Raw genomic sequence first — 24,961 nt, forward strand, 5'->3', positions numbered from 1 at the left:
TGTCGCATGATGAGCACACAAACACAAGGCAAGGACCCCCTCCCCCCACCCCCACCCCCAAACCCCGACACCACGAAATGCCCATCCTGCTTCTAAAAGGCCGCATTAGAGCTTCAATTAATTTGGATCGAGCATTGCAGGGCTCATTAAAGTGACAGATCGAACCCTCGACCTCTAATTAATGGTGAAACAACCCCATCCACTACACCACAACCCATGTTAGTAAATGTCCCCTTCACTCTTGCCTTGTTTAGTGTTTACTAATCTTTCCATAGTAATTAGGAAAAATAACATATAAGCATACATCTTAACTAATTATATTTACACAATTCTATCTTTGCAAAGTAAATTACAAAAATAAAATCTCAATTAATTATATATTTTCATAAGATGTACGGGAAATTAATTATGCATCACGATAGATCCAAAATCGAAAAAAATACATCGAAAGCTAATTATGTATCTTTATAAAAGAAAAATATATTTTTATTGAATATATAGGGAGCTAATTATGTATCTCAACAAATCATTATCGAAATTTTCAATAATTATGCAAAATGTTGAAATTTTTATGTTGTTTGCCCTAGTAATTAGGGATCTACTCATGAGTATTAGTTTTAGTCAAATAATCGATAAGAAATAATGTCAGGAACTAATCTCAACATACTAAAACACGCTTTTTATTCAATATTATTCTTGTACACAATCCCTTATTGCAATTGACATACTAATCATGTCATCCTAATACATAATTTGAGATAATATGTATTACGTGTTTATTAGTATTATCTAAATTGATATAAATCAAAATTTTCTTATTAACTATGATGTGATATTATAATCGGAAAATTGTAATTTAAGGTTATAATCTTATTTCTAATCAAACGATCCCTTAAAACTTTGAAAATTTGATCATATACATTGTTTGTTGAAATAACTCTTAAATGTTAAATTTAATTTATTGTAACAAGTTCTGTTTTATTTCTAGGTAATATAATTAGTTGCACATATCAATATTACAAGAGGTCATATTTCTTGTATTGGACTGGTCCACCTGACCTTTAAACTCATTTTACAGATCTTATGGTTATAACCAAAATAAGGATTTTCCCGGTAAATAAAGGAAAATAATTGATGAATAAAGAAATAGGAGTATTTGGAAAACAAAAAAACGATTTAACAAATTATCTTACATTTTGTATCCGTATAGTTTTTAATACCAGCAGTTATCTAGAAGTCAAAGCTCGCCTTAGTTGAGAGTCAACATTCTTATCTTTATTAAAAATAAATATTCGTTAATATTTGTCACTTTGATTGCATACAGTTGATCACTAAAATATCCTTAAATGTCTCTGAAATAGTAATGGCGTTGAATCATATAATGTGTTGGTGTCGAATATAAAAGCTCAAACTCGATGACCACATCGATCATGTTTGTCCAAATTTGACCTACATTCTATGAATGATCGAAAGTAGCAAAAGATTTTAATAGCCATAAATGAACAACGTAGAGAATCATGTATAACGAAAAAGGAAACAGCAATAGAGTCGAGATGATCTGCACTTTGCAGACAAAGGAAAGCAATCATCACTAGTAAAATTGAAATTAATAAAGAAAGGTTATTAGTTGGTGCATAATGTATCCACCAACCTTTCAATTTGTTGTTACCTCCTTGGTGCATAATGCATACACCAATACTCTTATTTCTCAACACATTTGCAGTGCATGCCAAATCTGTCATTCTGCATTTGCAACTGGTTTTTCAGTGCCACTGATACCTGTTGAGGATCCGATTAAATATGAAGCGATTCAAGAAAACCTTCAATGATCAGCAAGTTCCTTCTGATCACGATTCAGGTGTTGCTTTAAAGAATGCAGAGTCGAAATGGGGTCCGAATCCAATGACACTCGGGGGTTTTATAGTTGCTCTCTTGATGGTTCTTACGGTTGTTTTCTCAGTTGCCTTCTTTTTAGGGGACTTACCTTCCGATTGCTTGTGGACTTTGGCTGAGGCTAGAATTTTTCGTCTTAAACCTTCGAAAGGTGTTGCATTTCCTCTTTATTTTCCTACTTTTTTGCTTGTCCTTTCACTTGCATAGTATTTCTTCCTTTCTGCAATTCCAGTTTGTTGAAAATAGAACAATAGGCATAGAAAATACTCGACATGCCATTCATTATGCACTCACATGTCATAGTATATAGGTTTTATACTGGTAGGCGGTAGCAAGTCTGCAGCATATATGATATGTACTCTTGAAGTTGTTAGTTAAGTTACTAGACCCTATTCTTTTGAAATCAGGTCACAACGAATAAAGCTAAAACAAGGAGCAAGTTTAGCAGCAGAAGTTTCCATTTCATGGCATATAAGTGTTCTAATGAAGTGAATTACCTGGTTGTTCTACCGAGATTTCACCAATTACTTGTAAGTAATATCTAGAGGTGGAGCTAGGCGGATGAAAGGGGATTCTATCAGATTCCCTTTGTCGGAAAATTATACTGTGCGCAAATAAGAAAAAAACAGTTTTTTTCCAATATATAAATTGTTGAATCCCTTGACACAAGGGAGACGATTCCAGCGTAGTGTAAAAGGTGGCTCAAAAATTGCTTTTAAGTCGTAGATAACTTATGTGTGCTTGTAATGTGTATTAATTGTGATCTTACTCTTTTCGTGTTCTTTCTTCCAGCCACATTTTCTGAAGATATTCCGCAGCCACTGACAGCGCCAAAAGATAAACTACTAGGTGGTCTTCTCCCTTCAGGATTTGATGAAACATCTTGTTTGAGTAGGTATGAATCACCCTTATATAGCAAAGGTCTTCAGCATAAGCCGTCCTCTTATCTTATCTTCGGGTTAAGAAGATATGAAGCTCTTCACAAGCAATGCGGTCCTTACACAGAGTTATACAACAGAACTGTCGACCTCATTAAGTCTGGTGAATACAGTAGCGATTCTTCAGTTTGTAATTACGTTGTTTGGATATCGTATAGTGGTTTAGGGAACAGGATACTAACCTTAACTTCTGCTTTCCTTTATGCTCTCCTCACAAACAGAATCCTTCTTGTTGACCCCAGAGTCAATTTGTCTGACCTCTTCTGTGAACCTTTTCCTGAAGTTTCTTGGTTGCTTCCTCCAGATTTCCCTATAATTGATCAGTTTAATAGCTTTAATAAGAAATCTCCACATTCTTATGGTTATATGGTGAGAAATAATGTCACACAAAATTCAAGAAAACCTTCATTCCTCTACCTTCACTTATCTCATGACTTTGATGTGCAAGATAAATTATTTTTCTGTGACACTGACCAAACTTTTCTCCACAATGTCCCTTGGCTACTTGTGAAGTCCAATAACTATTATGTGCCTGCTCTTTTCTTGATCCCATCTTTCGAGCAAGAGTTGAACAATCTTTTTCCAGAGAAAGAAACTGTGTTCCACTTTTTGGGTAGGTACCTTTTCCATCCAACAAATTCTGTATGGGGGCTTATTACTAGGTATTATCAAGCTTATTTAGCTCAAGCAGATGAAAAAATAGGCATTCAAATTAGACTTTTCAATTTCGGTGCAGGCGATTTTAGGTACGTGTTGAATCAAATCTTAGCTTGTACAACAAAGGAGAATCTATTGCCACAGGTTAACCTGAATGAGCCTATAGTCAATTCGTCTGGCAAGATGAAGACTGTAAGTGTTCTGATGACATCTCTAAGTCCACGATACTTCGAGGAGATTAGAAACATGTATTGGGAGAATCCTACTGTGACAGGAGAGATTGTTAGTGTTTTTCAGCCAAGTAATGAAGAGCGTCAACAAACTGAGAAGCTAATGCATGACAGAAAGGCCTGGGCAGAAATGTATTTGCTGAGTTTAACTGATAAATTGGTTACAACTGCATGGTCTACTTTTGGTTATGTTGCTCATAGTCTTGGAGGTTTGAAGCCATGGATTTTATACAAGTTTAAAAATGGAAGAGTCCATGATCCACCTTGTTTTCGAGCAGTGTCTTTGGAGCCGTGTTATCATTCCCCCCCTTACTACGATTGCAAGAAGAAAACAGAAAGTTTTAACTCAGTTAACATTGTTTCTCATGTGAGGCATTGTGAGGATAATAGCTTGGGTTTGAAGTTATTTGATCGAAAAGGTGAATTGTAACCATTGAGATTTATCACTCTGAGGGAACAAAATTGTTGCAGGAGTACTTACTGTAACTTATTTCAAGATTCTTTCATTGTTTTGATTCTTAGAGACAAATTCATATTTTTACAGTTTTTAGTGAAAGCTAAGCCATAAATTTCTGTTTATGTGGTGACTTATTTTTCTAAGACTAGAACATTCAACAATCAGCAGTAGGAAAAGTAAGAAGAAAGAATTGATAAGCACAAATTAAGGAGGAAATGATGTGGGGAAAACACCCAACATTCCATGCATTACAAAAAGGGATAAAATACAACACACTCAACATTCAGCAACATTCCATTGCCTTTTTATTCACTCTCACTGAGGCTGAGTTGCCGATATTCTTTATATTTTGTTGACGTTACCCTAAAGTTCTCCATTTTCTCTCCTACGTATGTACCTTTGGGATTATAGCCACCGTATTACTTGGTAGAGCACCCTTTGGTCAAAGAATTGAGGGCTTGAGAAATTTGGCCCATTTGTACTTCAAGATTGCTGATGGAAGTAGTGTGAGAAGCCATTTTAGCATCCGTTTGGGTACTTTCCATCCTCTGGTTGAACAACTTTCAATCCGACTCATTTCAATACTTGGGTTGGGAGAATGTTCCTCCTTAAGATTGGTGATGAGGAGGAAGAGCATGTGGTCGTTGGTACATAGGAGGCCTTTGAGATGAAGAGTGCCTCCTTCAATGTGCCTGGCGTCGCCCATTACAGCCTGAACTAAAGCCCAAGATCTTACTTTTGCCCTTGATTCTGTTACATCATCAATTATAAATAGCTCCCCATGAATCAGGAAATATCAGTTAGATTTTTAGCTTGACATCAGATTGTTCAGCCTTGTACCCCTTGCAGAACTTCATCAGATTCCCTTCTATCAGGCTTGAGGTGATAATTTTCAAATTCTGAACCAAAATTTATTGATTCCTCATCAAGCCTTTTTTTTAATCTTCTCCAAGTTCTCAGCATATTGGATTGTATTAAGCCTCTGTAAAGGGTCTCGAAGGTGACCTTCTGTGGCAGAAATCCCTTTTCTATCATTTCCATAAAGAATGCACACGCCGTTTTCCATTTTTGTTTCTCACAAAATCCATGAATCAACAATGTATATGAATCTAAATCAGGCCCTGCTCCAGAATCCTTCATATCGTCCCAAATATCTATTGCCGTCCCTATTCGACCCAATTTCAATAACATCCCCAACAATATATTGAACGTACTCACGCTTGGTGAGCAGAGGGAACCCTGCTTCATTTTCCTGTACAACCTCAATGCACCATCTACATCCTTCCTCCCTTTAAACTCTTTAAAGAAACAATTGTAAGTTGTGAATGTGGGAGTTATCCCGTTAGAAACCATTTGCTCGAGTAACAGCTCCGCATCTTCAAGCCTACCACAAGAGCAGAGGCACTTGATGACCGAGGTATATGTCACAATATTCGGGCATATCCCTTTGTCTCTCATAATCCTTGATTTTTCAAGTGATAACTCAGGCTTATGAGCCCGGCTATAGACATGCAGGCGTATGGAGTAGCTGGTCACATCTGGTTCCGCACCACTTTGAGTCATTTCCTCAAACACCTTCTCCGCGTCCCTAATTACCTTGTCAAACCTACCAACCGGATGCAAACTCGCTCTCCTGCAAATACCATTCAACAACACATTGTAACGTACCGCGTTTGGAAGAATTCCCTTGTCCAACATCTCCCCAAGAAACCTCCTTGCCATCGCAATATCCTTCACTTTACACCAACCATAAATGAGAATGGTATAAAGCTTACAGTTGAGCTCCAATCTCCATTTCTCTTTATTGAACACTTGAGTAGCCACCTTGACATATCCATATTTACAAAGGGTATCAAGAAGATAACAGAAGTAGGATTTCCAAACTTGATCTTCATCGAGAAATATGTGCATTTCAGTGAAGGTCCGAATAGCTTGACGGGTGAAGCCAGCAGAGATAAGCCTACGGATCAACAAATAGAAAGTAGTGAAGTTCATTTTAATGGATTTCTGTTCCATTTGGACAATAAGCTGCCAGGCAACATCGAACTGGCGAACTTTGCATAGAATGTCAATGAGGAGATTGAAAGCGGTGGTGCAGGTGTCGTCGTCGGTGGAATTGGGAATATATATAGTGAAAGAAGGAGAGGGCAACTTTAGAAGAGTGCTTGAGGCGGAGGAGAATCTGATGGACAAGGAAAGGGGTGAAGGAAACGCCATGAAGCTGAAGAGAGGATTCCATGGCGTGAAATGGATTGTGGTGTTCAAGCAGTAGCTGAGAAATCAAGTCGGCGTCCTTTGACGATTCCAACTGCGGAAGTGCCGCCGGTGTTGGATGGTGGAGTTCTGTGGAGCAACAGAAGCGCCGGACAAAACCGACGGAACAAGAGACGACGGAAATCCAATAGGACACGCATTTCGAGAAGCACAAACCCCGAAATTAGCAGAAACAAAGGGCTGTGGAACACTATACACTAAACTTAAACCATGTGTATACTTGACACCAAGCTTTACTATGACCTCAGAGAAGATATAAATAGTAAATCATATGAAACGCTGCTTCCTAAAACTTGGACTGCATGTGAACTACATTTGCCAGAAATGAGGGACAAACAATATGAAATGAAAAAGATGAGTTCAATCACAGTTGCAGCTATCAATTCAAGCTACGAAAAAATTGGAAATCTAAGTAAGATTGTATTTCGTACTTGTAATAGGACCATATACCAATGGGGCCAAAATAATAAGGTTATCGGTACACTTTACAGCATGAGACAATGGATTACACAGTTATATCAAAGATTTATGCGCCTCATATAGTTTTGTCAGACATTTCACTGAATCAATGTTTGATCGCTCTACGTAACTAAATAATTTGTAAGAAAAGTAAATGGAAGTTCTTTAAACATTTTATGAAATTTTCTTCCAATCAAAATTGTGACATATTGTTTTGGTCTGTATTTCCTCTTTCCTTCATAAATTAAAATCAACTACTGAGAAAATATGTTTACACGTCCAGAAACTTTATGGAGGTCAATGTACATGCCTACATGGCAGCAGTGCCTGCAATGCAACCCAGTTATGTAAAGGAGGTGGTTGTTGGTCATCCATCCGCCTGCTAGCCACTAATTTCAGCTTCTACCCTGTGTGTTAATAAAATAGCCTGCAAACTTTTGAATCCACCTACCCAGTATCAGAATCTGAAAACTCCACTTGGTAAGCATCTTTCGGGTCAACGTCGGTCATAGAAGGTGGAACAAGATCGTTTCTTGGGCGAGTTCTTCGCTTTCGCATGGTTACGTCCTGCAAAGAGTTACAAAGGTGGAAAGGATCTAAGTCAGTTTTCAACGAGGTCAAAATAAAAATCATTTCAGGAACAACAGAATATTTAAATCAATACCTTTGCATTTGGCTGATTTGACTGATCGGGCTCACTGGTCTGGTGGTCCAGATGTTCTGGCTCTTTTGATTTCTGGCTTGAATGATTAGGCTTGCTTGACTGAGCTACCTGACTTCTCTTAAACCAAACACTACCAAAAGAGATCAGTGCTGCCAGGAGCAAGAAAGGTCCAACTCTTGGATCATCAATGTAATCATGAATTTTATTTAGTAAACTCTTGACCCTATGATTCAATCCTCCACTAGGACTAACAGTTCCTTGAGTCCAAGATGACCAACTGGAATCTGCATCCTCTGGTACCAGTTCAGGAGTTCTTGATTTCTGCAACGAAATGTATACAATGATAAGAAATAAAAAAGGGGCTTAGTAAAGGGCTGGGATGATTTTCACTGTCATACATCCTTGCCATCATCAACATACAAATAACACGGGAAATCATCATGCCATGATATTGAGATCTACTATTCCTCCCATGTTGATTAGAAGGAGACAGCTCCCTATTCCTCCCATGTTGATTAGAAGGAGACAGCTCCTATCACTCCTCCCACATAGTATCCATAATTCTTCCCAAGTGAGAGATGTAGATCAATCTCCATAGAGATTTAGTAGCAAGGGGAAAATAAGTCTCTGCACGCACAGTTCTGGTGTACCAACTACACCAACTGGCAGCTGCTTCATGAATAGAGCTGACAATCTTGAAGGAGGGTGTCATTTATAAGATCCATTTTTCAAACCCAAAATCCCATTGAAGCATGTTAGAATATGAATAGGAACAGGAATAGTTTGTCGAATTCTACTTGGAGAAGGATTGTAATGTAGGGACCTACTTGGAAAAGGACTAGAATGTAGTATCTATAAATAGAGTATCAATGTAATAATGTAGTTACAAAAATTCAATAATATTTTTCTCTTATATTTCTTAGAGCATAAATAAGAACAAAATCCTTTTTGGAATCAGTTAATCCAAGCAAGTGTGAACAAAGGAATTTAAGAAATCAACTTACAAATGAAGGGAGATCCTTTGAGTCGCCATCTTTGATTATCTCAGAAATCCATTGTACGATCTGTCATTTCCAATATACCATATATTAGATATATAGACATAATCATCGTGAACGTTCTCGTACTCAGTCACAAGGGAATATGAAAACTAGATCCATCATGTGACTTGCTATTGAATTTCAGGGAATATGTCGGTCTACTGACCTCTTCAATTTTATTAGAACCATTGTATTTTGCCACAAGCTGAGATGCAGGATCACTTTCAACATTGTACAATGCTGAGAATTTGTTGGTTGGCTGCTTTCCAACATCCTCTGTACCATTCCTATCATAGCGAACAATAAACAATTGTGCTGTATCTATCATATCCCTCGGCCCACACGTCTCATAACTATCTTCAGAATTAATGTAGAAGAAACAGTAACTCTGTAAAAAGGAGAAGCTGTTAGCGTTCAACGTGGCAGAAGATCATACTTTTGCTCAAAGAAGAGTCATCCAACATAATGTACCTCATGAATACCACAATAACATATGTATGAATCAAATCTAACATGCTCAGATTATTTTATACAAATAAAAGTCTAGATTTGGAAGAATAATAGCAAACAAAGAAAAGAAAGTTATATGATTCACATTCAAGTTCAGTGAAGATCTCTCAACTACAAAAAGGAACAAAAAGTTTTTCAAAGCATAACGAGTATCCAAGATTTAACAACATTTGGATCCAAAACCAACTGAACATTAGAGCCTACCACGTAATCGATAAACTAAGCCTCAATCCCAAATTACGAATCCTCTATATCCATTATTCTCTAATAGCCAAATAAAATGAAACCATTTAGTAATCAGTTAATGCGCCTTCTATAAATTTTGTGCAAAAGAAGAATTAGAGCCTACTACGTAATCAATAAACTAATAACCTGTTTGGCCAAGCTTATTTTTCCCCAAAAGTGCTTATTTTAAAAAATTGAGGTGTTTGGCCAAAGCTTATGGAAGAAAATAAGTGCTTCTGGGGTGAAAAAAAGCAGTATTTCATAAGCTAAAAAATGTAGCTTGCCCTAAAAGCACTTTTCAGAAAAATATACTTAAAAGCAGTTTTAAAAGCTTGGTCAAACACTAATTGCTGCTCAAAAGTGTTTTTTATATTTATTGGTCAAACACAAACTATTTCTCACTAATGTACTTTTTTAAAAAACACTTTTGAAAAAAGCACTTCCTAAAATAAGCTGATTTTAGAAGTTTGGCCCTACACACTATAAGCCTCAATCCCAAATTAGTGGCAGCTGTGTAATATGAATCCTCTATATCCATTATTCTCTAATAGCCAAATAAAATGAAACCATCAAAGTAACCAGTTAATGCACCTTCTTCAAAATTTTGTGCAAAAGAAGAATTATTAAATCTATAGAAGTTTCCAGGAACTGAAATTTTCAGGAAAAGCTATAGGAATCTAAGATGGAGGTAAAGTACGCACAAATAAGTAACTGAAAGATGCCTAGTTAAGTATCTAAGATGAGAAGTGGTAGGAATTTACTCTCTGTCTAGAGAATAAATGCTAGAGAGTCTAAATTCGTGCTTTTCTGTAGTTTCCTATTCCCTATGGAATCCATCAGTCTGTCAAAGACAACTTTACTGGTCATGCTCAACACAAGATGGGTATGAATCTATGAACTTATTGATCTTATAAAATAAAAAGCAATGCTAATATTGTGCTGAAGTTAAAAACCACTGTTCCTACAGAAAATGTAATCATACCACTATTTAACCAAAGGAATGCAAACATTTGAAGAGAAGTGCTCACTTTCTGTGCTTCCCCATCAAGCCAGGTAAACGTCAGTCGTTTCTGTTTTAGTGCAAGCAGAGCTGGTGCAGATGACAGATCTTGATCCACTGCAGTCAATTCTCCATCTTTTGAAAGGGTTTCTTGAACCCTGCGCATGGTCTTGTGTGATAGGTAATTTACACCATCAGCTAATGTAACAAATCATTCAAAGCATCTAACATTTTTTGCATGTTGCCCAATTTGAATAGAGTTGAAGCCATATGAATCTATGTAAGAGGCGGTGATAGTGAGAAGTCCTTCAGACTTCCCCGCATATTACAGAGTGAACATAAAAGTTCAGAGCGACATGCCTTCACAAATTAGCCCCCAAAGAATACTATTGATATGCAGGGAAGTCTCTACAGTCACTTTAGGGTTGAAGCAGTTTACCAGGAAAATGCATCCCAAGGAAGAAATATTTAGCTTTGATATAGGACATAACAAAACTGCGAAGAAATATATAATATGAAGCAGCAGCCAAGTAGACATCATTACTGACAGATTATTGTAGGTATTGGTAACTTATTGAAGTTTCCAATCCTAATTAATCTTTCATCTCAATATTCTTAAATAGAAAGTTCTTAGAAAGCATAAGGTTGTTTGCCCTATCTGGTGTTTCATGTGTAAAGAGACGGGAAAGAAAAGGATCATCTTCTCATTCACTGTATCTTTACCATGAGATTATGGTGGGATATGCTTCAGTGGTTCGGAGTTTCTTGGGCAATGCCAAAAAATGTGATAATGTTTTGTTGGAGAAGAAGGATTAGGAAAAGACGTAAGGCTTGCATCTCCAGCAATTAACACTTCTTTTGAGATAAGGTAAGTGTATTTCATCTCCAACAATGGTTCATGTCATTCATGGGTTTGGGTCTTTCATTCAGGCTCTGTTGGGGCAGATTCCTGGTATAACTAGTGCCAACATCTCCTCTCTCTCCCCCTCACACACAGAGCCCCCCCCCCCCCCTTTCTCCCACCCAACCACACCACCCACCATCATTTCTATCAAAATTATCACAATACATCTACTGTTAATCTGCAGTCAGACTTTCTAAAACTAGATGGAAATATAAATCAACTAAAACTGAGATGGAAAGCCAAATTACAGTCCATAGCTTTCGTTAACAAAAATGGACTAGAAAAAAGAGCTTACTTCACGCATCGTGTTGAGCTCCAGGCTATACCTCCCGACTAAAACAACACAATACCATATCTTGGTATCCTTTCCAGCACGTGAAAAGCCCCGCGCATCACAACCCAATTCTTTCGAAGTTACACTCCTCAATTGTGGAAGCACTGAAGAAGTATGAAAGAAAAACCAGCAAGATCCATGTTAATACTATTTCAGGAGACATACTAGAAGAGGCATATAATTTTTGAAGTCCTTTTCCATATTTCAATAGAACACTCTACAACACAATAACCCACACCTTAATTTTTCTCCATCTAAATTGGAGAACTCAAGTGAAAACAAATATTACCATCCATAAATTAAGATCAGAACACAAATTTTGGAACTCATATTTCTGCCCGTTGTCAACTGAAAATAAGTGAATCTGAAGATGCCCAGATATGCATTCATAGTGCTACGAGAGCCCATACCAATTTGCATGTTGGTAGTCTTCAACTCAGAAAAGATGTAGAATTAGTTAAATGGTCAATGTACTACAACATGATCGTCGTAAAAACGCCTAGACCAGTTTGTGCCTAAAAATGCCACAACTTTCCCTTCTACACTTTCGTCAAAAAACTTTTGCCAAATTTATCTGTACAAAATAGAAAGAGTAACTACGGTAACTACAGAAGTCACATGAAAAACTACACCTCAATTAACTAGTAATGAAATATAGTTCCTTCTTCACATCTGGGTACATAGCACTAACCTGAGAAAAAATCCCTATACAGCCATTTCATGACACCCAAAATGAGCATAGGCAAATGCAAAAGCAGGATGTAACAATGGTTTTAATACTTCAATTTCTACATTGCCTTTTTATGTTCACTCGACTACTGCTAGCTCCAGCCACCTAGGTTGCTCGGCCTCGGGTGTGGATGTGAATGTAGAGGTCGGATTCTTCAAGATCTAAATTATAAGATTCAGGATACTGATCCAGTCATCAGGTACGGATACGGGTGCAGAGATTCGCTAAAAATAATTCAAATATCTAAAATAGAGTTATATGTCTTAATTATGAGACATTATGTGGTTTACAAGGTATTCCGAGGAGAAAATATTGATCAAGTGGAGAATCCAGGAAGGAGATACATGAAAAAGAACTGACATAGAAATCTCTATAAACAAAGTTATTTTATGTTCAATTTCACCTTAGCTTTTGTTTGATTACATAAATCATAGGTATTTATCCTGAATTTCCCAGTCAATTTTGGTCAAAGTACCCAAAATCGGTTGACCAAATCCGATATGGATCCCACACCCATATCCACGCCATGTTGACACGGGTGCGGCACCGAAAGTGAAGAGTCCGAGCAACTTAGCTTGCCACACTGATAATTTGTTGAATTAGGCATTAATCAACAAAAAGAAATCTAGGTGGAAGTGGTATCACATGGAGGAACTATACTTGAAATTAATGAGCAAAAAACACTTCATAACATCATGGAAAAACTAACAACAACATTGAACAAGAATAAACAGAATCAACTCGAGAGGAAAATTTGCTAAATCAATCTATAATGAACGTCAAATTTACACAATGATTGCTAACACTACAGTAACATGAATAAAATAAACCTGGCTGACTGGAATGTATATACTGAAATCTCAAATTAATTAGCCCGCACAAATCATATCAGATAAAGCAGTTGATGAAAATACATGTTCAGTTCACTTATGTAGTACACTAATTTATTTATTTTTTTGATAACCGTATACCTGTCACCTCACCTCACCTCCCACCAGCAGCAGGTACCCGATAAGTAAATCAAAATTCCAACAAGGGTAGGCCAGATGAGAAGAAATCACCTAGTGTTTTTGTCTATGTTAGGATTTGAACCTGAGACCTCATGGTTCTCAACCCACTTCATTGACCACTAAGCCACCCTCAAACTCTTGGGTGCAGTACGCTAATTTATGAAACTGATGAAATAGCCAAATATATTGGAAAAAGGGAGAAAAGATAAGTACCTTGATGTTTATTCTTCTCCATAATATCCACAAACAATGAACTGTTCACATAGCCTACAACCATATACATTTTTTAGCTTGCTATCTTAGAGACATCACTTATCACAGCCACCGTCCACCAGAAGTAATGACAAAAAGACAATAAATAAGGATAATAAACTTGCCGTGATGAATAACAGGTTTGACACCTGTTTCTTTAAGAAATACAATGGCAGGAGCAGATTCGACACCTAACCTGTATAAATCCGCAACAAGTCATATTACAAAATCTTTAAGTGAAAATTTATCATGGGAGCAAAGCATAACAGTATAGAAGAATAATAACTAGATACATGTTATGCCTTTCACATCAAAGAGCTCTGTATTTACTTTCCCATTCCCCCCAAAAGACGATAAGGAAGAGAGAGGGACAATATTTGAGACGAAAAAGGGAAAGAAAAGTAAGAGCCTATTCAACACCCCGCTTCCGCCAAAAGAAAAAGAAAGACAAATTAACAAGAGAGGGAAAGAACAACTACACAACAATGCGTGTACATTACATATTCCACCACAATGAAGATTCTCCTTCTTGCCAAAGCACGAACGCGAATGTAGCCACGGCTGAGTAATTCTTAGCAGCTTGACGTATAAATGGAGTTGCCCGCTCTCCAGTTTGCGAGAAGAAAATGACCTTGACCTTATCATTGAACAAAACAAGAAACCTGTCAAATTCAATGCTAGCAACCTTAAACAAGTACACATTGACATGGCAGCACCAGCGTACTAAACATGACAGTGAAAATTGAAAAATATTGGCAAATGTTCAAGCAGGGTGTATTCTTGAATAGGATAAAATTAGTCAAGCTAGACAGAATGTATCGTATATTAAGCCAATCCAATAAAAAATACTAAAACCCTTGAGAGAGACTTTGAACAAATAAAACAACAAGACTACTCAGTTAAAAATAAGTTGCAAGAGTATCACGCCCTAAGTTTCTAGGAAAAGGAAGTTCCTTCCCATGGTCAACCCCAACTTTCAACTAAGTTGCCCAAATCTCCTAGAATGATATAAATTATCTTCTCTTTTAGGTTGATGATTTTAGAAAGGGAGCGAGCCTTGGAGCAACTGGTAAAGTTGTTGCCATGTCACCAGGAAAGTTCAAGCCGCGGAAACAGCCTCTGGCGGAAATGCAAGGTAAGACTGCATACAATAGACACTTGTGGTATGGCCCTTCCCCGAACCTAGAGCATAGCGGGAGCTTTCTATTTACACCAAAAGAAAATAAGAGAGCGAAGACGACTCCTCAATTGCAAGAAAACTCGACTCTAACCTTCAAAAGCTCTTCAATTTCTCTCTCTCCAAACTAACCACATTAATGCTATCGAAACCATGTTTCAAGTGCTTCGTCTTCTCCGCCTTCTCCCGCTGCTTTCCAACTGAGCCTCGGCGCATAAGATCTTTCATAGTTCTTGGCATTACCCAAGGAGTATGAAACCATCTAAACATAACCCACCATAATCGCATGGTAAGACGCAATGTAGAAGGAGGTGATCCACATCCTCGCCCGTCTCCAAGCTAATATAGCACCTTCTAAGGCAAACTGCCTTCTGCTTTCTAAGATATCGTCCTTCAAAATCACCCCTCTAGTGGCTAAGCAAGTGAAAAAACACACTTTCCTTGGCACACTTTGAGCCCATATTGCATTACTAGAAACTCAACCTCCTCCCTAACCAAAAGTTTCTCACAAAAAGACTTCACAGATAACACTCCATTACTTCTAAGATCCCACCGCCACCCATCCAGATTATCCACTAAATTGACTTGATTATGAAGAGGGATTATCGATCTTTGGAACTCACTCACTTCCCTATCTTAGAAAATCCCTTCTAAATCTCAGATCCTAAAGAGTCTCCCCATTGTGACTTCTTAATTTGTTGAATAACAAGTCACTTTGGCAAGATATTTTGTACAAACTCTGAAATTCATCTTTCAAATTATATTCCCACAGGCTGCCCTTTTTTTCAGGTTGATGATTTAGTTTGTCTTACAGTCCGGAAAATTAAACTCTAAGTCTACGATGTTCAATTTTGTCAAAATCTTATCAACTATTTTGATTCTGGTCAATTATGAAGGGATTTACGTATTATTTTATATAGTGATGTTCAATTTTGTCAAAAACTTAGCAAGTATTTTGACTCTGACTAATTATGAGGGACTCTACAAATTATTTTATGCAACGTCTAGTCATTCATGTGTTAGTAAGTGTTAGTTATTACTGCATGAAATAATACATAGATCTCATACATGTATTAGTTATGCAGGTTACTACATTTCAAACCAAACACTGTATAGGGGTGTTAGTATAGGTGTGTTGAATTTTATACATAACACCCATTGAGAAGTGTAGCTTTGGGATCTAGATATTTGGACAACGATCATTTCTAAGAGAAGAAACGACTTAGTTAAGTTGATTGCATATGGAAATATTCAACAGAACTTACAGGTCACATTTTAAGGGGATGTTTAAGCATCATCCCAATATTTTAATCAAACAAAAGCAACTAGCATATCATAATTAGAAAAAAAGGAAATGGCAGGATGCTCTTCAAGATGGTTTTACACAGATAAGAGGACTACGTGAGTGTGACCTTTGATAACTGCATTGTGATAAACTCTTAAAAGATGATCGGCATAAATGCAGATGAACTGATATGTACATGAGAAACTCATAAAGGATACTTTAGTGTGCATGTTAATCAAGCTAGTCAATTAGAAGTTGCATCAACTGGCTATCTCTCATCACTTTGTTTTCTTTCTCTTTTACAACTGAAGTATTTGGGAAGGGTGGCAGAAGTTGTACCTTGTGAGGTTTACTTTTCAGCAGAAAATCTTGAGCCTGAAATTAAAAAGAAGCCGTGAATCAGAATATCTAAAGCTAGTCAAATATTAAAGCACACTTTATTAGTTTATTTAATGCAAAGCTTGTTCATCTTTCAACAAGTTAAGCACAAACTTTGCATGTATATTGATCATCGACAAGTTAACCAGATATAAGAATGTGAAACTGGAAAAACTCGTGATGTACAACTAGAGAAATACACCTGTCTGTTAGCCTGTTACGCCAAGCTTTGGAAGACAAGGAATACTTATTTATATTTTAAAAAGATTACTTAATTATTTTGAAGAATTAAGGAATTTGGCTAAACCAGCATAAACTACTTTTCCTGCTTTTGACTGGAAACTAAATTTTGTGATTTATCCTAGGAAGCACAAGCAGAATCGGAAGTTAATTTTTCAGGACAAACTATTGGCCAAAATTAATATTTGCCAAACTATCCCTCATAATTTCGCAATCTGTATCTCAGTTATAACAGATTACAGATTTACCAATCATATATATATATATATATATATATATATATATATATTAAGTAGTTATATAAAATTCCATTATAACTTTGATTTAACTATATCAATAGATAAAATTTTGAAACATGGTTTTTATTTTTTTACATTGACTTAAATAAAATTGAGAATTTTAATTCATAGTCCGCCATAATAAATATTTAAATCATTTACCAGTTCTAACAATATGGATCGTAAAGTGAATCTTTACCTGTATTTTCTCATCATAACATAACGCTAAAAACCACCTCCTTCAAAATTTGGTCAAATGCACTAAGAAAGTTACTTCTCAAATCCTAGAAAACAAGCTAGCAAAAGTTATAGACATGAGATCATAGGATTTGGATTTCTCTTGTAAAAATGGCCCCAGTACAGCACTGATCTGTTTATATCAATATATACGAAGTTACCAGTTTCAAAAAAAAAAATCCTAGAAAACAAGCTACCTAAAGTTTTGTTCCTACATTCTGATCAAACTGCTATTTTCAATCTATTTGTGCAATGACAGCCAGAATAAAACATAAGATGAAGCTAAATCACATATGTTACCATTGACTCCTTTGAGTAGTACCGAATACGAGGCAAACTTAGAATGGACGTTGCAACCCAATCGGTAACTGAATCAATGGAAAGTTCTCCTTCATGCCTAACCAGATTATGCGGTATCATTAGCAAAATATAATAAGCAAGAAATTGTACTGAAGGCACACTCTAGTTTTGAACTTTAATCAAGAAACATGTCTGGATGAGAAGAGAATAACCTGAAGAATGGTGAAAAAAAAGGAAACTCACCTAGACATACACCTGAAACTTCTACAACCTGGGGAGAAAGCCACAAGTGCTGGAATTCCTGCAAGTGAGGCAATAAGTCGAGTTTACAAGGGTTGAAGAAATGGGGGAGTACATGCATCTGTATCAGTTAATCCATAAAAGCATAATGAAGTTCTTGCAACTCCAATTGAATTTTGGTGGACGAGATGACCACTACAAAAACTGTAAGCTAAGCAAAAAACAAAGGATAAGTCCTAGATGAACATGTACAATAGTAACATTTTATCTGATTTAAGTCGATATCTTCGGAGTGCAGCTATTTACCCTCGCTCCATTAACGCGGGATGCTTTGTGCAACGGGATACAATATATTATCTAGTGAAAATTACCCTCGATCTCTTTGGAGTGCAGCCTTTAAGTCAATTTTGATTTCTTCATCTTAATGAACGAAAATTAGACCTAGTGAGCTGAGTGCAGAAGAAGATTAGTGTTCCTGAAACTCTCCTACTAATGGAACTTAATGCATGCTCCACTGGATGCAAATGTATAATTTTGTACTTTACACAATATATTATCTAATAGATTCATGACAAAACCATTGCCCCAACAATTCAGTTTCAATCTCTCCAGATCATCTTACTAGTGCAGAGGCTTTTTGTATCGCTATCTCATATGTACTCTTTTGTAAATTCAATTAGTTATAGTATTCAAGTCCAACAATCTTCCCTCTGATGAATTTATAGCAGATATGATTCAGAACCTACAGCAGCCATTACTGGTCAAGTGTTACAGTCAAGTTCCAAACATCACATAAAGGCAATCAAATTCTTATTTTATTCAGTACAAAGTATATATTTATTTCCTTATTATGTTAACAGTTGAATCCCACACTCTATAGATGATTCGCTAGAAGAAAAAAATATCAGTCATAAATGTATTTCAAGCTTGCATTCCAGCAGAACACTATCTAACAGCTACACTATTCTGTTGAAGCATTTTTAAGGAATGACAAGGTAATATTTGCTAAACTATTTTGTTTATTTAAATACTTTCCATGTCTAAAATATGGTACACCACCAGGTCTCTTCTCTGCTAGATATGTGGCAAGCTGAACATCAGCAAGATCAATAACTCCAGTATTTGCGACCCCATCTAGCAAAGTAACTGAAGACACAAGGTAGAAGAAATAAATGGAAATATACACCGAATAACATTAGCAGGGTAAAAGAAAAATATACCAAATAACATTAGCAAGATTACATATGGAATAAATGTCTGCAGAAACATTCAAACTTTTACCAATTCTCTTCCATTCGTTTGAAAATTGAGCACATCGTGCACTTCCCAGAGAGAAAATCTAGACAAGAAGTTTGGTCAACATTTCACCATAGAAGTAATTAAATGAAAAGGTAAAAATTAAACAACGAAAAGAGATTTAACAGCTGTCAGAAACTATACTACAGAATACAGATATTGAACAAAGCTGGTAACACAGGTTCATCGGGCAAAAATAGTTTCATGGCATGTTATAGAACTAATCCTTCAAAACACCCGGATGTTTAAATGTACTACGGTAGATACAACAGTATGCATGGAACTCTCCACGTACAGGGAGTAAATAATGAAAGCACAAAATAGTAGATATATTAAAATTCACATGAGTATCAAACCAGTTTGCCACATATATTCAACCTGAATTAGCAATGCCTTATCAGTTTCAAGCTTGGATAGAAAATTCTCCGAGTTAATGACATCAACAGCATGGTCTTCAGGTCCTAAGGTAAAGAGACAAAGAAATCTGCATCAGACAAACATAGATAATGACACTAGAAGAACAAAACAAAAAAGAATAAATCTAAACTACACTAAAATCACTGGAAGTATCATATTATCCCTGGTTTATATTTCTGTGGGGTTTTGGGAGGATATTGGGGAAAGTGCTTGTCTAGCAAGTCTATCTAAAGAGGTGTTTACAAACCAAAGGGAATTGTCTCCAGGAGAGGAAAGGTGATTTCTGAAATACTTCTTCCAGCGTACTGTTCTTTAGCCTTTTCAATAACATGCTGAATAGGGAAAGAAAGAATACATTAAAATATAAAATAGAACACATTAGAAAACTGAAATGAATGTACAGATTCCCATGTTTGGTACTCAAATCACCTATACAAACTAGAACAGTGAACTTACGAATTGCTCATCAATACTGAATAGGTCATAGTCTCTTTTCCAATTATGATTTGTCAGCAACTCAAAAGCATATCGAACCTGCGAAACAATTGTGCAACGATCATGATATGGGTAAAATTCTTGGTATGGAGAAAAAATGAGGCAGATTGGTCATGATAGGTGGTGCAGGAAGCCAGCCAACATGAAAGTAAAATCAACCACTTCATAGCTGTCCAAAGAAATATCAAGACCTCTAATCACAGGAAAGGAGGAACTGCGAACATACCAGGTCACCAAGGAAAAATGCTAAGACATGTTATTGCAGATCTAATTACATGCACATGGTTAAGGACATTGAGTGTGCACAAGCCAGCAATAAGAAAACAAACAAAATGAAAAGGAAGGTAGCAGACAAAGACTGCCAATATTTGGATGGTCGGTATGCGAAAAATCTTTCAAGTAAAAGAAACAAAATTAAAAGCAAACAAACCCCAGTGTTAGAATCAAAAGAAAATGTGAAAAGATTAGGGAGTGAACGTCACCATGAAGATACAGTAATAGAGCATACTAAATTAGCAAGTGATGAGACAAATTTAGAAGTACCAAATATTATTTAGCAGAATATCCAGTAACGAATATTTGAAGTTTGTTAAAAACTAACTTATGAAAGAAAAAGTTTATTTTTCAAATTAACCAATAGTTTCAGAGTTCCAAGATGAAAATGCATGCCCTATAATTTTTACCTTGTTTACTATAGAAGAATCAATGCTTTCCTTCTTGCTTGGCTCTAGGTATTGACTCCAGTCTTTAAAGAACAAGAGAGATGATGCCTATTCCAATCACGCCTTAATCATTTAACTTCTACTATTTACTTTTAGTCTCAAAACCTTTTTCTTTCTAGCTTTTCATAGTCACAGATAAGAGAATTGATGTAGAGTCCTAGTTCTGAGTATCTTCACAATCAGGCATCAGGGAGTAAGATTTATTTATTTTTTTGGAGAAAGGAGAGAAGTGAAAGATATCTTTATGAAATTTGAGTGACAAAAAAAGGAAGAACCTCATGTCAACCTAGGGAAATCCAACAGCATGAGAAGAAACAAAATGCAACGCAACCTTCTTCTTTCTTAGATTATTGTCCATTGAACCTGGTTTTATAAAGTTATCATTTCATTCAAACCATAGAATTTGACACTAATTAGACTTAAACTACGGTTGCTTTTGCACCAAAATGGTTTTTAAGTATAATGACACTTGTCTTACACCCACTTTTTTCTCGTCAGGTTAAGTCACCCATCACAACATGTGGAATCTTTATTGTAGAATCTACAATAGCGACTTAAGATTGGGAACTCATGCTACCTAAATGTTGGTCAACTATTTGATAATAACTACACAAAATCACTACAAGTAGCAGACATAATTAACTGTTCTGTTTTGTAAATCCATCCACAGACTTAAAAGGAATGTATTTCCACCATAAACTTGGAGTGATGAATGGTTAGTGGGACAACCGAATAAAGATGTGCATTAAGTGCCCAGCTTGATCCTTAATTATAAAAGTATGAAGATCAAATCATTGCACACAGTTTCCATGATTGAAGAAGCAAAAGCTACCTGTTAGTTAAGGCACTTTAAAATGTCAGTGAATTGGAGATCCTAGAGCAGCAAAGAAAAGAGATGAAAATATCCCCACATGCAATCTAACTTCATTTTATGTAGGACAGAGATCAGAAGGTTGGTCAGTTGGTGAGGCCAATGAAATTCGACACTGAACCAAAATTTGAGCTGTGAAGACCATTGTCTAAGGACAAAACAATTGTAAACTTGTACTTGTTTAGGTGAAGGAAGATATTGGGAGTTCATTGACTCCATCGTTACAACAAGAGCAGGGCCTTGATTAAGAATGCCTTGGATAAGATCAAGGACAACAGAAATAGCAGAATTGAAAAACAGGATGAACTTTCACAATACCTTTGCCTCTATGTTGCTATCAAAGATCAAGAAGAGAAAATAAGGGACATTATTCACCAGGAAGTTATTGGGATATAGATGATACCTTTTCCTTTTAAAACCACATGCTAGTTTTATCATGCTTCAGTTTTCAAACAAGGAAATAGAAAAGCACCATTCATTGTATGACAAAATAATGTCAAATTAGTGTTGACAACTAACCTTGATAAAATCGATGGTAGAAGGAACTTCAACACCTGAATTCCTGTAATTAATACAATTTTATTTCCAGCAAATATAATCCAACAAAAAAATATAAATCAATGTTTTTTCTGCAAAGTGCTGGATTTGACAGCAAAAAAATGCAAGTGGAAAAGTGAAAGTGCAATAAATTCCAAGCACATTCTGTACATATCTCGTAGAAAGCATCCATATAACAATGCCCATGAGCCATATCCACTTCGCCTCATCTAACAAAAGGATATTAGAAACTACTATGTCATTGGTGGACATTTTCAGTTTATTGGCCAAACATTGGAAATAAGTTCTCTGAAATACACATTGATAAGAAAATGGACATTGAGCCTGACTAAACCCCTAAAGCCAGCTTACAAGGTGAGGATTTCCCAAAATCATATACAGAGACCAACTGTTACATCCACCACCAATGGGAAACCTAACACACATCAAGTTACAATTTTTTATAAGGGAAGCACGCAGCGGGATTCTCAAGTTACGATTTAAAAAACAAGCATCAACTATGAAAATTAACACTTTGCTTAGTTTAAGGGATAATCTATAAGCACAGTAGAGAGGCTCTTATTTCTATTTCCATTAGTTCAAATTTTCAAAGAGGTGGCATAATGGAGGTTTGTTTTATCGATTAATAGACTTTCTAATTGAGCAGAATACATTCAGGATAGATAAGGACATCTAGCAGAGGATGAGTAGAATGAATTTGAGAATGATTAGTGTAAATAAGAACTATCTGCATAAGAGGGTGCTGGGATTAAATATTTGAAAGATCGTGGTGAGCCTATCAGCAAAAGAGGCTAAGGTTGATCATGTGAAATGCAAAATACAAGGATTACAAGTACAATTGGTAATGCGTCATCCACAAGATTTTAGCAACAGCGAAGATGTACTCAACTATCCACTAACTTAAAAAAGGAAAAAGTAATTTGCACCCAAGGGTGATGCCTAGCGGTTCAAGAAAGTGGGTTGAGCACCAGGAGATCACAGGTTCAATTTCCAACAAAGACATACACTAGGTGATTCCTTTCCATCTTCTCTAGCCTTGGTAAATAGAGTTACCTAAGAGTTACTACCTAGTACCTGTTGCTGGTGGGAGGTGCGTGGCAGGTATGACGTGGAATCAAAAAAGAAAAAAGTAATTTCACACAAAGGATAGAGGAAGCAAGGTTGGAACAACAATGTATCTAACAGAAGCAAATCAACAACAAAACAGAAGCAAATCAACAACAAACTCAAAAAAAAAAATGCTAATGAAAAAAGGGGGTACCATTTTGAAGAGAGCTTTTCGTATGCCTGATTGACTTCCTCAATTGAACTACGCGGTGTAATACCCAATGCTACAACAATCAAACCAACAATTCAAAAATAAGCAAACGTCGAAACATACATCTGGGGAACAGAATTATATATAATGCTTACCATCGTAATGCGAAGGAGGGAAGGCACGAGGAATAACGATTAGTTGATAGACGAGCGAAGCGGAGAAAAGTATAAAAGGAATAAAGTAAGCCTTGAGCGTCGACGTTAATGGAGAATTCGCCGATGGTTTTGGGGGGACCCTAGAAACAGAGGGTGTCGCCATGATCGAATCGGGAGAGTGTTAAAGTTTTTTTAGGAGTTTGTAAGGAAAGGTACTCTTCGTTTGATTCGCGCTTTTATTCTATCGGGGCGGGCCAAGTATTCTCCTTACCGTTTTTGTGGTCGGAATTTATGATTTTCTTGTTCTAGAATATATATCCTTAAAGAAATTTATCTACTTAAGTGCACCCATTTCATATTAGTTAGTTATTTTATTAAAAATGCACCTTTTTATTAAAACTTCAAAATAGGATACAACTTTGTAGAAATCGTTCCTTTACTAAATTTCTATCAACTTTATATTGATGAATGTGAATTAATAAGATAAGTAAATCATTAAGAAATTTCTTTTTTATTATTTTCTTTGACTCATATTAATTGATCATTTTACTAAAAATAGTTGTTCGCCTTATTAAATTAAAAAAGATTTAATTTTTTTTCATGTTATCCTTGCGATTAATTATTTTTAAAAGTGTTCACTTATTTATAAAGTTTCCAAAATAACTTTTAGGGGGTGAATTAGTAAAATACCTTCTTATTTGTGATTTTTTAACTTGCGTGTAAAAAGAAAATGACTAGCTAATATGAGATGGAGAAAGTATTATTTAACACGTTGCTTTATTAATGTATTTTTATTATCCACCCACAAATAAAATTTTGAAGTGATAATAGTGTTTGGTGATAATTGCAAAAAATTCTCTATTTTGGTGGCGTTAAATTCTAATAATTAATATTTTAATATTCTATTGGTAAAAGATTGAGAAAATAGATACAATGTTATTTAGCCGCGAATATTTTATAAAGGTTTTCCATGGTTTTTGTAGCCATCTTTTTGGTTTATATAGTTCATCTTGCCTTACTTTCTTGATCACTTTGTTACTTTTTTCACATATTCATATTATGTGCAAAGCGCACTGAATTAAAACTTGTCCTTGGAGGCTTGGACTGTTTAGGGAAGTCGAGGCTTTTGCAATTGACTTAAGATAAAAGAATATAACCGATAAAGGAATGATCAAATTTTTTAATTGCTTTGAAATTATAAATTAAATTAACATATATATTCTGCGAGGATATATGGTAGAAACAAATGTAGGGGTATGAAAGAGAGTTATTAAGTGTGACGATGAGAGAGAACCAAAGTCTTATGTATACCATGAAGCAAATTAAGTGTATGTTAAATTGATATGAATGAACATTAAATAAGATATAGAAATTGTGTAACAAATCTATATCTATATATTATTAAAAGAAGAGGACAAAACCTCTCCACTTAACCAAGTGGAAGGATTTAATAATGATACGTGTTATTTTAGTTAAT

The 24,961-nt window shown here is 35.9% G+C and overlaps 3 protein-coding genes across 3 annotated transcripts; 1 reads left to right on the forward strand and 2 right to left on the reverse strand.

The window, feature by feature from the left end:
- The first annotated feature begins 737 nt into the window (after positions 1 to 737).
- On the forward strand, positions 738 to 4,253 carry LOC107865902 (galactoside 2-alpha-L-fucosyltransferase-like). The gene is made up of 2 exons (XM_047409865.1): positions 738 to 2,044; positions 2,686 to 4,253. Exons 1-2 carry the CDS (start codon positions 1,801 to 1,803, stop codon positions 4,146 to 4,148), a joined length of 1,707 nt encoding a protein of 568 aa, XP_047265821.1. The 5' UTR covers positions 738 to 1,800; the 3' UTR covers positions 4,149 to 4,253.
- A 128-nt stretch (positions 4,254 to 4,381) lies between these two features.
- Positions 4,382 to 6,612, reverse strand: LOC107862259 (pentatricopeptide repeat-containing protein At2g13420, mitochondrial-like; the record flags this gene model as incomplete). Its single annotated transcript, XM_016707767.2, is given in 2 exon segments — positions 4,382 to 6,315; positions 6,317 to 6,612. Coding segments are annotated over 2 exon segments (1,608 nt in total), but the record flags the coding sequence as incomplete, so codon positions are not given.
- A 441-nt stretch (positions 6,613 to 7,053) lies between these two features.
- Positions 7,054 to 23,771, reverse strand: LOC107864802. Its single transcript, XM_047409864.1, has 20 exons — positions 23,485 to 23,771; positions 23,333 to 23,402; positions 22,033 to 22,075; positions 19,882 to 19,959; positions 19,673 to 19,757; positions 19,387 to 19,469; positions 18,994 to 19,051; positions 18,748 to 18,858; positions 17,716 to 17,773; positions 17,473 to 17,569; positions 16,379 to 16,414; positions 14,078 to 14,214; positions 13,703 to 13,773; positions 13,539 to 13,592; positions 11,547 to 11,689; positions 10,376 to 10,516; positions 8,779 to 9,000; positions 8,577 to 8,636; positions 7,573 to 7,893; positions 7,054 to 7,475 (listed from the first exon to the last, which is right to left on the reverse strand). Exons 1-20 carry the CDS (start codon positions 23,645 to 23,647, stop codon positions 7,356 to 7,358), a joined length of 2,151 nt encoding a protein of 716 aa, XP_047265820.1. The 5' UTR covers positions 23,648 to 23,771; the 3' UTR covers positions 7,054 to 7,355.
- Positions 23,772 to 24,961: the final 1,190 nt, after the last annotated feature.

This window comes from Capsicum annuum, chromosome 3 (genome assembly GCF_002878395.1).
Source record: "Capsicum annuum cultivar UCD-10X-F1 chromosome 3, UCD10Xv1.1, whole genome shotgun sequence".
Lineage (NCBI taxonomy): Eukaryota > Viridiplantae > Streptophyta > Magnoliopsida > Solanales > Solanaceae > Capsicum > Capsicum annuum.

Bases quoted from the DNA above. Each gene is read 5' to 3' on its own strand.
- LOC107864802 (XM_047409864.1), bottom strand. From the start codon at position 23,647: ATGGCGACACCCTCTGTTTCTAGGGTCCCCCCAAAACCATCGGCGAAT. The intron at 14,215-16,378 runs GTACAACTTCTG...TTCAATGATAAG, and splicing joins TGAAAAGTAAACCTCACAAG to GTCAAGGTCATTTTCTTCTC. The intron at 11,690-13,538 runs GTACTTATCTTT...ATACTTCTTCAG, and splicing joins GGAGAAGAATAAACATCAAG to TGCTTCCACAATTGAGGAGT.
- LOC107865902 (XM_047409865.1), top strand. From the start codon at position 1,801: ATGAAGCGATTCAAGAAAACCTTCAATGATCAGCAAGTTCCTTCTGAT. The intron at 2,045-2,685 runs GTGTTGCATTTC...TCTTTCTTCCAG, and splicing joins TCGTCTTAAACCTTCGAAAG to CCACATTTTCTGAAGATATT.